This window comes from Camellia sinensis, chromosome 9 (genome assembly GCF_055761805.1).
Source record: "Camellia sinensis isolate YWXY chromosome 9, ASM5576180v1, whole genome shotgun sequence".
Taxonomy (NCBI): Eukaryota; Viridiplantae; Streptophyta; class Magnoliopsida; order Ericales; family Theaceae; genus Camellia; species Camellia sinensis.
In genome coordinates this window covers 86203549-86221881 of record NC_138969.1, presented here as the reverse complement: position 1 = coordinate 86221881, position 18333 = coordinate 86203549, and the positions used below count along the sequence as shown (strand labels likewise).

General features: G+C 36.0%; 1 protein-coding gene across 1 annotated transcript; it reads left to right on the top strand.

The window, feature by feature from the left end:
• Positions 1-7756: 7756 nt before the first annotated feature.
• Positions 7757-9741, top strand: LOC114293834 (tetrahydroberberine oxidase). Its single transcript, XM_028237953.2, has one exon. It carries the CDS (start codon positions 7961-7963, stop codon positions 9548-9550), a length of 1590 nt encoding a protein of 529 aa, XP_028093754.1. The 5' UTR covers positions 7757-7960; the 3' UTR covers positions 9551-9741.
• The last annotated feature ends 8592 nt before the right edge of the window (positions 9742-18333 follow it).

The window sequence follows — 18333 nt, the reverse complement described above, 5'->3', positions numbered from 1 at the left end:
CTCAAAACAGCAAGCATGTATGGCTTATAAATGGTGCAAGAAATGGACCAAAAAGGAGGAAATGCTACTCACCCTTGAAGACAAGTCTTTTGTTGCTTCTTGGCTTGAGAAGTGGTGCCTCTTAGCTTCTGGAAAGCTTCCCAAGTTGCTGGAAATGGAGTGGTGGTGGTGGTGCTTGGTGGTGATGAAGAAATGAGGTGTAGGACTTGGATGTTTTGAGAAAATGAGCGAGATAGAGGGAGATTTGGATGCAAGAGTTGAAGGAAATTTTTTCTAACCCCTAATACAAGAGATGGCAGCTGGTTATATGGATCAAGGAGAGGGGGAGTATGGAGGGAAAGGGTGGGGGAAAAGGACCAAGTCCTTTCCCCAAAAGGTGTCCCCCGGATGAAGATATTTTCTGGGGGAAACAGCTATACAGCTATAAAGTGCATTTTGTGAGGATCATGGCCGGCCAACTTTCAAATCTGCAGGTGGCCGGCCAGCCACACCCCCTAGCCGGCCGGCTAGGGGTCAAAAAGGTCAAGTTGATTTTCTGGCCGGCCACCACAAAAAGGTGTCCTCCCAGGTCCCCTCATCACAACCCTGTGGTTCGAATTTGGAAACTGTAAAACAGGAGAGAGAATAGGCCATTTTTAGGAGGGGGTCAAAAGGGTCAGGTGGAATTACTGGCCGGCCACCAACTTTTAGGGTCCTCCCACGTGTGTACATCACAAATATGTGGTTAAAAGTTCAAGAAAATGGCCCAAGGGTGTTCAACATTGGCTTGGAAGTGAGAAAAACGGGCGTCGGAGGGCGCCGGAGGATATATAACTAGTTTCTAAAACAATTGCTGGCCTCCCACCCTTCTACAGCCTTCCTGGTGATGAAACAGAGGTACCTGCCAAAAATGAACGAAAACCGATGCAAAACGAATGTTCTGGGGCCAAAACACGCAGTTCGGGGCCCCGAAAACTGCCTGTTAAGCACCGAAAGTGGTATTCGACCACGAAGTGGGTCTCTCAGACCCCAATGTCCCTCAAAAGGGAGTAAATAATATGTATGCCAAAAATTAGAGCAAACGGAGATGGTTAAGCGGTCCCGAACCGAGGCACACGGCCAATGGTCCCGAAAAACCGGAAACCGGGCTCCGAAATGGGCAAAATGGCCTACGGCCACAAAATGTAGCCCACGGCCACTGAGAGATGGTCTATGGAACCTCTCCCTCCCCTCAGGAAAAGAAACAGAGAAAACTGAGTCTGGTTCGCAAACCGAGGCAAAGCACAGAAGAGGGTTCGGAAGTCCGGAGGCAGGGCTCGCGGCCGTGACTCTGAAACTTCTGAACGAGCACATTATGCAACATCACCAAGCGCTCAATCGGTGACGTCTGAGTCTTAAGGTCGGTCAAAAATGGGGTGTCTACAATTTGGATGGTAGAAATCTTGGATTGGCCTGGTAATCAAGATTTGGGGTTTCGAAACTTCTTATGTGCAAATAACTTCTTAAATCCAGTTTATCTTGATTTTAATTGAGACCCCTTGCAAGTCGATGATGGAATTGATTCCCTGAATTTTTACCTAAAAAAAAGTATAACAAATCAAAAGTTAACACCTATAATACTACATTATTGTGTGTTAGATTGTCAAAAAACATTTTCTATTTTAAATATCATGGCTCAATCTACTTATTTATTTTGAGATATTTGGCCACAACTCCCATTTTATGGACTTATAACTCAATAAGTCCTAACCAAGATGTTGTAATGCAATATGTCCCATTAGTTATAGAAATCAAAAAATACCCCATGAAGATCTTAAAAATCCGAGATAGTGATTTGCAATTCAGATTCAATTTTAGTAATGAATAACAATTCTCAATCAAACAATCATAGATCTAACCAATTAAAAAATAATATAATTATATCTACAAGAAAAACAACGACAAATTGACACAACGATATAACGTGGAAAACAAAAATCATAATTGGAGCAATTCTAAATATGATAAAAAATCACGGGTCAAGACTACAAGACAATCCACTAAGAGTACAAAAGGATTACACACGAGAGCCCTCAATTACTTAGCGAATCCACACCCAAATTGATCCGAACCCAATGTGCCTATTCCATGACTGTTTTCACCTCGAAATTACTTTGCCCAACGTTGAATCCATAACATCGATGCCGAATCCATGATGATAAGCCACTTCGAAATCCACAAAATCTTTAGACTCAAGTTCTTCGGAATCTATCAATAAACATCTCTCATTGAATAAATTTGAATGGAAGAAATCACTTGATAATCTTTAATAGCACACTTGTTGATTCAATGACCAATCTCAATCCATCAAGGTAAACATACTATCAAACATCCTCCAATATAGAACTATCAACCCTATCTCTCCAAGGAAAATTCTGGATGAGTTAAACTCTAAAACTAGTAACTAAGGCACTTTATAACAAATAGGCATATGAAAACTGCTTGAGTGCGAAAATGACCGCTTAAGCGGTGAGACTAGTAAGGTGGTGTAAGCAAACTTCTACATGTCACTTTGCTCGAGCGTAAAACTTACTGCTCGAGCAGTAAACCACAACTCTCAGTATCTCAGAGTTCACACGAAGATACTGGATGCTCCTAATAAGCACTCAAGCGCACACTTGACCGCTCGAGCGGTCTAAGAAGTTTTGACAAGCTTAGTAACTCCTCTGCTCAAACACACATTTCCTTTAACACAAACTCCTCTACTCAGGTACAAATTGGGTTGGATTCGCAACTAAACTCTCACAAACTCACAAATACAAAAAAATAAAAGCAATTACATTTAAATGGAATTTTCTTAAACATGGATACCAATTACAAAAAACCTAACAATCTCTTCATTTGACGCATCTAAACTCTAACAAACTTACAAATACAAAAAAGAGCAAATACAATTAAATTTAAATGGAGTTTTGTCACCAATTACAAAAAACCTAACACCCCATACTCTTTCATTGTCACTGTTCTATCTCTTAATCAATTAGTGCCCTTACAAGTTCACTGTCTTCTTTGATTTCTTCGAGCGAAGATCTATCAACGTCCAGTGGTAGTGACAACACCTTTATGACTACACCTTCACTCACATTGCTTTCTTTGATAAAAGATTTGTCAATTTCTTCTTTATTAAAGTCAAAAACACCATCTTCTTTAATTTCTCTGACTAACGTTCCATTACCGTTTGGTTTTGGCAAAAGCACCCTCACGACTTCAGCTCCCCTTATGTCGCATTCTCTAAATGATGCCGCCAACTATCTTTATCTCTTTTTACTAGTATCTTCGTTACAAATAATTTGAAAAAAGAAGAAGAGAGAAATGACATTCTATTTAAGATTTCAACATCGATAGAGGTAGCTGATAAATCTAGTTGGAAGTGTATCAAGGTCAAAACTTATAGACATAATGCAAACCAAAGTTCATTGTGTTAAAAGTCCATAGTACGTAAACACTCTTACTTTATTAGCGAAGGGCATAAGTTTTTCCATGAATTTGGAAAGTAAGTAGAAGCTGAAATACGAATAAAACCCCTAGCTTGATACTTTGTTTATAGAACTGAAAGAGGCAAATCTTTGTACGGACTATTGATGTTAGTTCTAAGTAGCAATTCTATACTATTTTGATTTGTGTCTTAAAAAATTTACCTAAACCAAATTTCTCAATTTTGAGAAGGAAAGAAATTTGTTAGTTTTAGAAATTGAGTAATTTCATACCTATAATGAAATTTTCAACTCAAAATTGTGAAAAATTATTCCAAATTTGTGAAATTTCATTCACAGTGAGAGATTTTGTCCTTAGAATTGAGAGATTGGGATGAAAATGTGAAATTTTGTCCTACATTTCTCATTTAAAAAAGTAAGTAGTTTGTTAGTTTCAACAAAACTAAGAAATTTCTTAGTTTTATTTATTTGCTAATTATTCATGTGACAATCAATTGAAAATTAAAATAAAACTCTCTCTTTCTCTCTAAAACACACAAACATACATACACAAACATAGAAAATTCAGTAGAGAAAATTCACAACTAAGAAGTTTTAGAGTTTGAACCTAAGAAATTTCTCGATTTGTGAAACTAAGAATTTTATAATGAAATCCCTCTGTCTATGTCTCTCTCAAATGCTCAAATACAAAATTAAGAAATTCTTAACAACAAAAAAATAAAAAATAAACAAACAAACAAACAAATGAACTTTTGAGAAAAATTTAAGAAATTTAGAAATTTACCAGTTTCAAATATTCAGCTAAGTATCAATTTTGAAATTGAAAATAAATGAAATCTCTCTCTCTCTCTCTCTCCCCCCCCCCCTTTTTTAAATGCACACATGTAAAATGACAAAATCACACAATAAAGAAATTTCACAATTTCGAAAACTAAGAATTAATTAAGTCATTTGGCCTAGTGGTTGTATCCCTTTGTGGTGTGAAATTGTGGGTTCAACTCATATGGAAAAGAGTTTGATAGTATTTGTAGGAAATCTGAATCCCCTGTAGTGCATTTTGTACTACACTACAAAATAATGTCATTTTTCTCTTTTTTCTTTTTTATATTTCTTTACAGATTCAGATATGGTTTGAACGGCAATTAACAGACACCGACGTGACCTCTTCTTTTCACCTTCTTCACTCCATTCGGTCTAACTGCTACCAATACCACCTCCGATGACTTCCTAGCCACTCCAAGCAACACCACTACATTCTTCTTCTTTTTCTTTCTTTTTTGCTGTCGCCATTGTAAACCCGATATCCATGGTTTGGGATGGTAGCTACGAAAAAGAAAAAAAGAAAAAAGAAAAACCAGATGGCAAAGAAGGAGAAGGAAGAAAAAGAAGCAGAATAAGAGAGAGAGAGAGAGAGAGAGAGAGAGAGAGAGAGAGAGAGAGAGAGGTGGCGATAGCGGTTAGCAGTGGTATGAGAAAAAAAAAGGGAGTGCCACGATGACAAGGTTGGAGGTTGGGGAAGTTGATCACCAGAGAGAGCGGTCACCACCTCAATCTCTATTTTCTAAAGAAGAATAAGAAGGAGAGCAAGAGAGAGAGGGGCGGCAATAACAGTTAGTAGTGGTGTAAGGAAAAGGAAGTGGGTGTCATGATGGGGAGGTTGGAGATTGGGGAAGCTGATCATCGGAGAGAGTGGTCACCACCTCAATCTCTCCTTCTGAAAAAGAATGAGAGAGAGAGAGAGAGAGAGATAAATGTGTGAGCAGCAATGGTGGTTGGTAGTGCGAGGAGGAGGGCGTTGCAACGGTAGGGCTAGGTGGTTGCTCGAGGTGTAGTTGGTGGTAGAGAGGTTGAGGGGAGGGAAATGGAAAGAGAAGAAGTGGCCGCCGGTGGATTTGGTTTGGTTTTTTGATTTCTTATTTCATTTTCTTTCTTTTTTTGATAGTTAAAACGACGTCGTTTTGACTACATTAGAACTTTAGCACTACATAGGATTTGACTTCCTGTCTATAGTTGTTTATTTCTCCTCCATTGTGGGAGTTGTTTGTACTTAGTAATAGTTGGTGGGCTTTGTTTATTGGTTTATTAGTTGTTAGGCTTTGTTGGCGTTCTAGCAACTGTGAGTTAATGGTTTGCTCGATGAACATGATATATATATACATTTTTAATTTTAAAAATGTGAAATTTTGTCTTTTTTTCAATTTCTAATTATCCATTAAACAACCAATTGAAAACTAAAAGTGAAAAAAATGAAATCAATCTCTCCTATAAAACACACGTATACAAATTACATAATTTGACAAAAATTGTTTCCATTGTTTTAATGTTAAGAAATTTCTCAATTCACAAAACTGCAAAATTTGTAATGTCACCAAACTTGGAATTTTTTTTGTAACAATCAATTGAAAAAGGAAGGAAATTAACGCTCCGTTTGTTTGGGCGGGAAAGTATTATTCGAATTTTCTAATATTTGGTATAATGAAAAATTAAAGTCACACTACAAGAAAAAACACATTTGGCGACTCAATTTTTAGTTGCCAAAAGTCGGTTTTTAAGTTTTCCTGACTAAATTTTTTAGTCGCCGGTTTGGTCGCTGGAAAACGGTCAGGAAAGGTATTGGCGACTAAAAAACTTTTAGTCACCAAAAAGGAAGTCTTTAGCGACTAAAACTTTGGTCGCCAATAGTCAATTATATTTTTTAAATTATACATTTAGTCGCCAATAGTCAATTATATTTTTTTAAATTATATATTTACCGACTAATGTTTTAGTGACCAATACTCAAGGAATCAGATTTAGTCGCCAAAAGCTCATCCCGGGGAAAAAAAAAAAAATTACACCCTGCTCTTGTGGAGATTCGAACCATCAACCTCCCACGCCATAAACCTTATACAACACACTCTTTCCACTACGCCTACATAACATCATATGATTATATATGCAACATATATTATTTATGTAGTACTTAGACCCGTATTAATATAAAAGTATATATATAAACATAATTTTTTTTTATTGAACATAATTTATCTAAAAATAAATTACTTAGTAGAAAAAAAAGGAGACCACTTTTGGCGACTAAACATAATTTTAGTCGCCAATTCTATACTTTTGGCTACTAATTATTTTTTAGTCTTTAAAAGAAAATTTCCCGCGCTAAAATTACCACTTTTGGCGATTAAACTTCTTTTCAGTCGCAAAAAAGCCTCACTTTTGGCTACTAAACATGTTTTTAGTCGCCGAATGCTTCACTTTTGGCTACTAATTTTTTTTTGGTAGCCAAAGGCCCTTACTTTTGGCTACTAAAATTTTTTTAGTGGCTAAAAGCCTCACTTTTGGCGACCAAACAGATTTTTAGTCGCCGAATGCCTCACTTTTGGCTACTAAATTTTTTTTAGTTGCCAAAAGGCCTTACTTTTGGCTACTAAAACTTTTTTAGTCACTAAAAGCCATATATCGGCGACCAAACAGATTTTTAGTCGCCAAAACCTATACTTTTGGCTACTAAATTTTTTTATTTGCCAAAAATCTTTACTTTTAGCTACTAATGTATTTTTAGTCGCCAAATGCTATACTTTCAGCGACGAAATGTGATTTTTTAGTCGCCAATAGTGCTTTTTCTTGTAGTGTCAACGGCAAACATTTTGTATGGTCAATAAAAAAAAAAAAAAACTTATTTGAGAAGAAAATATTTTCTACTTTTTCCAATGTCACCACACCACGCCCACCGCCACCATTACTGTAGCAATCACCACCATTAATTTGAAAACACATTTATTTTTTGCTAATTTATTATCATGTTTGTATACATATGTATATATTACGTTATGATTTTTTTGAAATCTTTATATAAAAAATATTTAGTTTTAATGTTTTTTACAAATAAACTCTTATTATGAAATATATTATACATAAACGTAGATAATGTTTTTCATTTTTTGAGTTTGTAAAAATATTATATAAAAAAGAAAGTGTCATTTAATCATTAGTTTTTGCTACAAAGAATATTATGTATAGCACAAATTTATGATAAATTTTGCTATCATTAAACGTTTTGAATTTAATTTATAAACGCATGTTATAAATTGAAGATATTCATGAAAAATAAAATTTTTAAATAATGAATAGAGTTATTGATTAAATTAATATCTTTATAATTGGTCTAACTTCTCCTACCTTAATCAACTCTAGGACTAAATACATTCAGAAAATTGCAAAGAAATTTGAAATAATATATTATAAAATCAAAATTAAAATATCAAGATTTCATATAATATTACGATTGCTAGCCATGTGACCGCACCGCTGATAATAAATTTTAATTCCTACGCAAGTAGGGTTTTACATTTCTTCCTTTGAATTTACTCTCTTATATCTCTTGTGGAGAAAGAAAGAATTCAATCTAGAACGTAGAAAATTCTAAGTTGTGTTTCTCACGACACAAGCAAAAGCAAGCTCAAAAGCACTATAAATAACAAGCCTATAACCTTATCTATCATCAGCAATTCAAAATGAAGACTCTAATTGCTTCATTGGTTTCACTTCTTTCACTTCTTTCTCTTCTCTCCTCCATTTCAGCTGATTCTCATGAGGATTTTCTTCACTGTCTATCCCTTCAATTTCCAAACTCCAACTCAATCTCAAAAGTCATTTACACTCGCCACAACTCTTCGTATTCATCTGTCTTGGAATCCTCCATACGAAATCTACGATTCACTACACCGGAAACCCCAAAACCCCTAGTTATTGTCACACCATTGCAAGAAGCCCAAATTCAGGCAGCCATTTATTGTTCTAAACAAAGTGGCATGCATATTAGGGTTCGAAGTGGTGGCCATGACTACGAGGGTCTTTCCTATGTTTCTCATGAAAACCCATTTGTCATCATTGATCTAGTAAATTTCAGATCAATCACCATTGACACTGAGAGCAGCACTGCATGGGTTCAATCTGGTGCAACTCTTGGACAACTTTACTACACCATCGCTCAGAAAAGTAAAACTCTTGCTTTTACAGCCGGAGTTTGCCCTACTGTGGGTATTGGTGGACATTTCAGTGGCGGAGGTTATGGCATGATGTCACGTAAATTTGGCATTGCTGTTGATAACATCATTGATGCTCGATTAATCGATGTTAATGGTAGAATTCTTGACAGAAAAACCATGGGGGAGGACCTATTTTGGGCCATTAGAGGAGGTGGAGGTGCTAGTTTTGGTGTTATTCTAGAATGGAAAATTAAGCTTCTTGCTATTCCAGAAACCGTGACTGTTTTCACCGTAAACAGAACCTTGGAACAAAACGCAACCAAGGTTGTTCATCGGTGGCAATATGTTGCGGACAAGATTGATGAAAACCTGCTGCTCAGGCTCTTTTTAAGAAGAGTGAATTCCAGTACTCAACCTGGGAAGGTAACAGTACAAGCATCGTTTGTTTCCTTGTACCTTGGCGGAGTTGATAGACTCCTTCAAGTGATGCAAGAAAGCTTCCCTGAGCTGGGTTTGGCGAAAGAAGACTGCATTGAAATGAGCTGGATCGAATCAATACTATATTTCGCAGGTTTTAGTGGAGAATCACCTGATATCTTGCTGAATAGGACATCTTCCCAGGGTGCTTATTTCAAAGGAAAATCAGACTTCGTGACTGAACCCATTTCTGAAAAGGGGCTCAACACCATATGGGAAAGTTACAAGAACCTGAAGGTGGACTTCTCTGAAATTCTTTTCAGTCCTTATGGGGGAAGAATTAGTGAGATTTCGGAGTCTGAAACGCCTTTCCCTCATAGATCTGGAACCATATACAACATCCATTATGCAGTCGTATGGGCTGAAGAAGGGAAAGCTGCACTGAATAGGCATATGACTTTGACCAGATGGTTTTACAGTTTCATGGCTCCTTATGTTTCCAAGTCCCCAAGAGCTGCATATCTCAACTATAGAGACCTTGACTTGGGAGTGAATAACAAAGGCAACACAAGCTATACACAAGCAAGCATTTGGGGTTTAAAATATTACGGTAATAACTTCAAAAGACTTGTACATGTGAAGAGCATGGTTGATCCTGGTAATTTCTTCAGGAATGAGCAAAGTATTCCAGCTGTGTGATTATGGTAGATGAATACTGGTTGTTTCGGATCCAAATATACATAGAATCTGTTTCATTATATATCCATAATAAATAAAGGATCCAAAGGATGTTAAGCAAATTTGTGTAGTTAATTATATATCCAAGTGTACTTGGTTTTTATTTGCTCAATATATATGCCAGAGGCGTTAATCTGGTTTGCTTGTTTGAAGACTTTCCTGTTATCATTATAATCGTCAGTTCTTTTTTATTTCCCTGTCCTCTGTTTTCCATTTTGGGCATTTTAGGCCTATTTAAACTCTTTATTTATGAGCAATGCTACAATCACACCCGCTTATATATGTGAACACAAATCTTTATGAATGTATAGGTCATGCTTACATGCATATTGGTCTCACACACTCGCTCTCTTTATGGGTATGTGTTTGGGTCTGTAAATGAGTTGGATTGCAACTTTTCCCTTTCTATTATGGCATCATTTTCAAGTTAAAAATAGATGTACAAAAGAGTAGTAACTTAGAAATTGTATCCATTTTTCAAACTCAATGGCAATCTATTAAAAAGTCTAATTTGTTAGGTATGTTGCTAGTTTGACTTTTTACCATAGACATGCTTGATAACTTTATTATCATTTTGGATTTTTAAGTAAAATGACTAATTTACTGTTGAATAAAAGTCTAAGAATGCTATAAAGAGCATGGATAAGGGCAGGATAGAAAAATCACAAATATATATATTGGGTTTGGTTGTATAATGGGCTATTTGGTAGGAAATAAGTCATTTAGTGGCTAAAAGCGAACACCCTTTTATTTATTTATTTATTTGTGGGAATTGAGTTTGTCAAATGATTTTAAACTTATTTAACCAAATTAATTTTTTAGTAAATAGATTGCTTCGTTGCCTTAACCAATAGATGCTTAAGTTCCAATTAGAGTGAGCCCAATTGGGTTTAGAGTTTGTCCACTCTCAATCTGAAATGTAAAGAGATCTACCTAAGCATGAGTTGAGCCCAACCACTGCTCAAACTTTCTTGTCTCTACCAAAAGCCCAAGCTATAACAGTTCCGTTTTAGACCTGACCCTTATCATCTTCTAGGATCTTGTATCCGATACTCTTATTCGTTGTATGTGCTCTTTCTTATCTTGTTATTGCTGACCTTGGAGTTATCGGTTGTGTTTGAAATAGGTTAGAAGTTAGTTTTTCAAAAGAGTTGTTGTCCAGTTCCTTTCTTCTTTGCTCAAGCGGTGTTTTGGTCGCTAGAGCTGTCATTGAGATCTCTCAATATTTTTGCAGGTTTGCAAAACTTTTAAGAGTAGAGTAATCTTCGCTCGAGCAGTCTTTCTTGTGCTCGAATGATCTTCTATAGTCAGCAAAACTTCTGTGACGGGGTCATTGTGCACTAGAGCAGTGTTTTTGGTTACTTGAGCAGTTTCACTTATTGTTTTTGATACTCGAGCAGTATTTTGGTCACTCGAGTAGTTTGTGCGTATATCAGATTAGGAAAAGGAATTTTTAGTCACTTTTTCATTTTTTTTCTCTCTAAAACATTTCAAAACCTAATTAATTCCCATTCTCTCTCTAGTTTTTGCTTAAAACCCGCCCATACACCATAATCCTTTGATTTCATCACCATTTTGCTTTGGAGTAAAACATAGAGTTTGTCGTGGAGGTCAATCTAATCAGAAAAGACTTTATTTTCGACTTTGTCAAACTTCAACCATAGTTCTAAATCGCGGTATCGGGTAACGTAACCGTATCGATCGCGGAGTATCGGTATCGATAGTATCGACCGATACGTATCGGTTATCGGGCATCGCGACTGTGAAATTTCAAAAATCATTAGCAAGCCCTCTAAAACTCAATTTTGATGCATTTTTTTTTGACTCTTTTAGCCTTAATTTACCACATTTTAATCAAAATTTTGATATGTAAAGGCACTTTTGACTCATTTTCTACTAAATGATATGTATTTGTTTTAGTCTCAAGCTTTTATTTGGTACTAATACAATACTAACCTCCACCTATCATCATAATGTTAGATAATTTTTCAAACAAAATGATTAAATGAGAAAAATATGATTCAGAATTCGGTGCACATAATGTTGGACTCTACAAAGAAACTAATCAACTCATGAGAGCCTGAAATAGAAAAACAAAGTGGGTCAACAAATATAAAGGTTGATGGGGATCTGCAGTGCTTTGCTTCAATATATATAAATGCTCCTAATATATATATATATATATATATATATAAATATTTGAACAATCATAAATATATATTAAAATATATCACATTCCTATCCCATACCATAATATAAATAAAAAATAACCACATAACAAACAAAGAAAAGGAAAAAAATAAAATAAAATTATAAACCGAACATAACAAGCATGACTTATTTAGCCGAAAGAAAAAACAGAGCATGACAAATACAAATAGAGCATGAGAGAAGCAGGTGCTTTGCTCCAACAAGCATTATAAACCGAACACAACAAGCATGCTTTGCTCAATTATTTTTGCAAGTGCTTTGCTCCATTTTTAGCCATACCGAACTGTGTCGGAACTGTATCACTCACGTATTGGATTCAGGCCGATACGTATCGGGAATCGGCCGATACGGACGCGAAATTCATTCTCACCGGTATACTGGTGAGTATCCGACTAGGCACTCCAATTTTCCGATACGAACCGGCCGGTACGGCACGTACCGGCCAATATTTAGAACCTTGACTTCAATACTTGCTCTTTTGCTCTTTTTCTTTTGAAGTGGGAATTTCTTCAACCTTCTAGTATGATTCTTAACCTTCTAGTATGATTCTTAACTTAGTCATGTGTTTCTTGTCAAGTATTGAAAATGAGGAGACGGGGATTTTGATTTAGGGTCTGGATTTTGAAATGTAAAAAAGGAATTTTCAAAATAGTTCTTTAGAAAGGTTGTGGGGTGTGTGTTTATTATTGAAAAATGTTGAAATGTTAGAAATCCCTTCTGTAAACCTGTTTTTTATTTTTTATTTTTTTTAAAGTAAACGATGTGTGATCTGAAAATCATTAATGTTTGATCCATGAAGAAAAAAGGAATGACATTGGATTTTTGAAAAGATGAAATGAATAAATTTGTTGATGAAAAGGGTGGAGTTCGATGTGAGAATCTAAATATACAAATCAAATAAATAATTAAGTAAAAATTATTTTACAATCTCAAATATTTTGCTTGTGAATCTGTAAATGCAAACTAAATATTATTGGAGGGTCTTTTAATTAATTTTAAATCCTAAAATAAATTTATGGCAAAAGTCTTTCATTTAGAGGTAAGATTTATTATTTAAAAATAAAATAAAATAAGTGGAAAATTAGTAAGCATATTTTGATCTAATAATATTTTTATTTTATTTTAATTAATGGAGAGAGAAAATAAATTAAAATAAAAGATAATATTTTAGGGCCTTTTGTTTAGATACATAATGTAACCCTAGGTTGCCTAATACAATATAGCAGCAGCAGCAGCAGCAGCCTAGCAACGTGAGAGTTGGGGAGAAAGAGAGAGCAAGAGATAGAAAAGAGAGAGGGAGAGAAAGGAACTTCCAGCACCTTTGTGGCTCAACAACTCTAAGGTATTGTCCTATTTTATTATATTTATATATTGTGTTGATGATTCATGTGTGTTATCTGCTTGTTGCTGAGAAGGAATAGAAGGAACGGATGTGTTGTTTGGGTGCCAAGTCAGTAACAGAAGAATTTTGAACTGAAATTTTTATAGTAGATTAATTACATATTGCATTGCATGTTGGAATTTTCTCATAATTTTTGGGAGTCAAAATCCATATTAACTGGTGCGTTCAAATCTGTCCAGAAAACTGGTGCAAAACAGTAACTTCGAAAGTTTCGTTCTCTTTGGGTATAAATCCCAAGATTATTAGATCAGCGTCATTAGAACCGGTTACGAATCTAGTTTATTACATTTTTGGCTTTGCATTGATTGTTCGTGTAAACTAAGAAAACCATTAATTTATTTAAAGTGCTGTAGAAAATGACATGTTTGGATATAATTAATTGTAAATAATTATTTTGACAAGCAAATCAAGTAAAACCAATTAGGTTTGAAACTTATGATATATTAGTTGATATTTGGAGTGTTTTGGAATTTTTCAAATAGCATGGAGTGGGTTTTGTAATTTTCAAAGGTAGTGAATAGATTGGGAAAGCTTGTTTAACATTCTGTTTTATCTTAAAGTTACTTTTAATTAAGTTTCGATTTGAACCCATGTCTTGGGTGATTTTAGACCTTGAAGAACATGAGCTTAGGTAATATTTAAGAGTAAGGGTGAGTTGGGTCGAGCCCTGTTAGTCCACTTTAGTTTGGGGTTACTTAGTTTCTTATTCTTTAGTATTTTTAAATTAATAGTGACCTGTAGTTTTGATACTTGGTTCAGGGCACTAGTTAGACTTTTATACTCTATTCGAGGATAACATTATTCCGTTTTCAAGTGAGTAGTTGCATGTTACATATTTTTATAAATGTCCCCCTATCCTGAACTGTTGAAAAATTAAATTGTTGTTTCAAGATTAAATTGTTTTGATGAATCATTATATTATCAATGAAATTAAATTATTTTTGAAACATGTGTAAACTTGGCATACTGTAAACTATTTGTTATGGTCTCATTTTTTATAATGGTGAACTACCATGTTTTGTGAAACTAAATTGTATTGATTATCGGGACCATCTGTATATTTTAGTCTAGGGAAATTATTCCACTGTGTGTGGTGACCCTAGCTACTAGGGAGCATATCTGGGTTAGGCTATGATGACTCTAGTGCTTAACGATTGTAAGGAAAAGACCTAGGCTAAGCTAGGTGACCTTCGATTGGATCGTTTTAGAGAAAAGGCCCGGGTTGCCACCCTAAGGATGACTCTTGGTTCGATATTGGATCCAACGGGCTTATTGCCTTGAAAACTGTGTGGCATGTTACTTGTTATTCTTGGTACCTAGAAAATTATTGGTGCTCATGTTATAATCTGTTTTAAGTGAAAAATGTCATTTATCATGTTCTTGAGAGACATGAGTATTTTAACTGTTGAACTGTGTAACCTTCTTTTTGAAACAGATTATCTTTATCAAAAGTGTATGCCAATCTAGTTTCTGTGATATATATTATATTTTGAAATTGAACCATGTTTTCAAAACTGTATTTACTATCCATGTTACTACTCACTGAGCCATCAGCAGAGTTAGTTGTTTATTAGTTCCAAGTGCTAGAAGGACTTAGAGTGGACTCATGGCGCAGCAGAGACTCAATTTCATGAGCCTTTAGGACATTCATTTATTTTTGTTTTAGAATGTTATGTCAAGTTTGTGCATATTTCTTTTTATTTTTGTTGATGTTCATTTAAGATTATGGTGATATATGGGCTATTTATATCCCATAAGTTTGGATGGTATTGATTACGATTGGTTTTGCCATTTATACTTGTGGCATGTCACTGGATTGAGTTTTGGTTTATATTACTAGACTATTGTATAGTTATTCAACGTGTTTATGGATTTGTATTTAGGCTTATGTATGCATTGGGCTAAGTCCCTGTGGGCCACGGTCGGTCATGCCCGGGTTTGGGGTGTGACAATTGTGGTATTAGAGTTGTAGTTTATCGAGTTACATATCTTGCATTTCATCATTTAGATGAGGTCCGAGTCCCTGTAGTCGTTAATAGTGTGTGGTTGAGTTAGTTTTGTTTAAACTAGTGTTGAATCTTTCTTGATTTCATTTTGAAGATTAAGAGTTGGCACCTAGATATCTACATGGATTATCTATTCCTTGTGAGCCTTTGATGTTTGTATTACCGTGTCTACTCCATTAGGAGAAACAATAGTATTGGGAGATGTTTGTAGATCTGTAGACACTCCATTTTTGACCGCCTCTAAGACTTGGGCGCCATTGATTGTTTACTTGATGGTGCAGGCTATGCTATGCAAAAAGTTTAATTTCTTTGGCAAGGAGAGCGTCAAATCCGAACTCAGACCCCATTTTTGGACCAAAAAAGATTTTTAGACCTTAAAACCCTCACTTTAAAAATATTTTTGAAACAAAGTTCCTACGATGTTCCGAGGCTCACATTTCGTGAAATGTTGCGCTTTTCAGTAAACCCAGCAAGGACAAAGTAGAAATGAATGAAAGAGAGATGAACTCTTTCAAAAAATCTTTAAAGCATCTTATTTAGAGGTTTGGAGTTGAAAAAAATTGGAGGAGAGGGAAGAAACCAAGTTGGGGAAGAGGATGGGCATGAATCGTTAAGAGAAAGTCAAGTAGCCCTCGCTAAATCGGGCCTATCCTTTTGTAGACTTCGATTACAGCTATCAGGCCACCACCATTGGAAAGTGGACTTTCGGGGCTTCATTTTTCATTCAAGAATCTCCTAAATATGAGGCCAGATGAGAGAGATATGGCTAGTTGACGTTAGGCATCAATCCAGTTAGATTGAAACTGAGCAATCTTCACTAAAAGAGGGATATCTTTTAGCACACTTGAAAATTTGATGTGAGGCTACAACCATTGGAAAGAAGACTTCTGGGGTTTCAATTTAGGTACAAGAATGACCTGCAAAGGAGTCCATACAAAAGAGACATGCCCGTTTGAATCGGGCCTGGAAGCAGATTTTTGGTGGCCAACAGGCCACCACAAGTGGACGACTGGCCACTACTTCTGGCCATCGGCCACTTGTGAAAAAAGCTCAAATTTTCTAGATATTATCATGCAACTGTCTCCTACACTGCTCCAGATATTTCTGAATTGATATTTTTGGCCAAAGCTCTTGTATTTCTATATATAGAGGTCCATCTCTATTGTTTTCAAGGTTAGATTTTTGGGAGCCTCTTTCTCTACAATCCTCTCTCTCTCTACAACTCTCTCTCTCTCTCTCTCTTCCTATTTTGTGCTTGAAAGTGGGAATTCTCTACACATTTGTATACAACCCCTTAACCAAATTGGACCATCTTGGAGCTGAGGCATTTTGGGACCTATTTTAGGCTGTTGAAGGGTTATTTGAGCCAAGAAAGTGGTTGTTTAAGTGTTGTGCTTCAAAGGTATAAGTCCCACCTCTTTTAAGCTCTTTGCGCATAGTTGTTTTGCCATCTTTTTGTGCTGTTTTGAGCCTCGTTTTCAACTACAAAAAGTTCTGATTTTTGGGCCTAAACATGTTGGTTTAAAGCCATTTTATGCTAAGGGGTTGTATCTTCCTTCTTGTTGCCTATTTGTATGTGCCTTTGCATCATCTCTTAGCATGTAAAACTCAAAATTTTTGGGCCTTTAAACCACTGAAATTCAGAGTTATTTTAGTGGTAAAAAGTATGTTTTGAACTCCAAAAATAGGAGGGGGTGACCTCCTCTCATTCTCTCTCTCTCTTCCATGCCTAGTTAGCATTACAAAGTAGCATGTTTTTTGTGGCCTGTGTTAGCTTATATCAAGCATGTTTCAGGCTCTATTTTGACATGTCTCAACTCTGTTTTTGGTTGGTTAGAGCACTTGTTGCTTGCTTCTTGCACTTGTAATGCAATTGAGGTTACTAGTCTAGCATGCCTAATGAGTTAGCCCATCATCCTAGTTTGTGTTAGCTTGACTCCAGCACATTTTAGCTACTGTTTTGACATGCTTTAATTCTGTTTCTGGTCGGTTAAGTCCTTCGAGGCTTGGTTTACATGGCTATAGTGTAATGGTCTTCACTAGTCCATTGTTTTGAGGCTTTGAGCATGAAGTGTTTGAGTTGTTTACATGTTGTAGCCTCATCTTGCAGGTAATTTCAGCATCATAACCTCTGTCATGCGCACATGTATTTCACTCTTTCATTGGTTTTGAGAATTGTGCTTTGAGCCTTCTTTGTAGACCAACATGCGAGCATATTTTTCTAGCTTTTTATGCTTCAATCTTAGCATGATTTAGCCACTGTTTTGGCATGTTTCAACTTTGTCCATAGCTGGTTTGGTCAACTGAGCATTGTGTTGCATGCTTATAGTGTTGCGTTCTTCACTAGTTTGATGCTTTAGGCTTTTAAGCATCACTTGCATGAGTTGATTGCACGATTTAGTGCCATTTTTCATGCCATTTCAGCATTGAAAAGTCTGCAACCTCCCTCTATTTTTCACTTTTCAATTTGCTTTGAAAGTGGTCTTGAGCCCTATTGTGGGTTGAGTGTGAACTTGAGGCTTTCATGTCTAATGGTTTTAACCTTCTCTTGTGGGTTCCTTCTAACCAACAGCATGAGGCCTCTTTCACGCTCAAGACACTTGTGGTTTAGGCCATCTTTCCAATTAGAGGACAATCATCTTGGACTTAACTGGTTAAAGGATTAATCGGTAATCTAAAATGAGTAAATAAAATTGGACAAGTAAAACATAGACAAGATAAGCATATTTTGTTGCATTGCATGTGTTTGGATCGGACGTTAATCTAAACACAAGAAATGTGGGACGTTTCATACTCAAAGTGATGAAATGTGTCACGTTTCTTGGTCGCCGCCATCCTTGATCATGCATGATTGGGTGACGGCCACTCGAGCCTTATGTGTGCGTTCATTAAACTTGTACAAGCTTGATTCTTTGGTCATCATGCATTGCAAATGCTTGATTGATGGCCCAAGAGCCAAGTGTCATACTCCTTTGAGCTTGAGAAATGATAAAGAGGGTGACAGTACACACATTCCCTTGCAAATACATTGCTTTGCCTTTGTTGCTCTCTGTTGCAGCAAAAACAGAAGTTTGGAAAAGCAGGTGGTCGACCGGCCACTTGCAGTAGCCGACCAGCCACTTATA

Coding starts and splice junctions, on each gene's coding strand:
- LOC114293834 (XM_028237953.2), top strand. CDS start 7,961: ATGAAGACTCTAATTGCTTCATTGGTTTCACTTCTTTCACTTCTTTCT.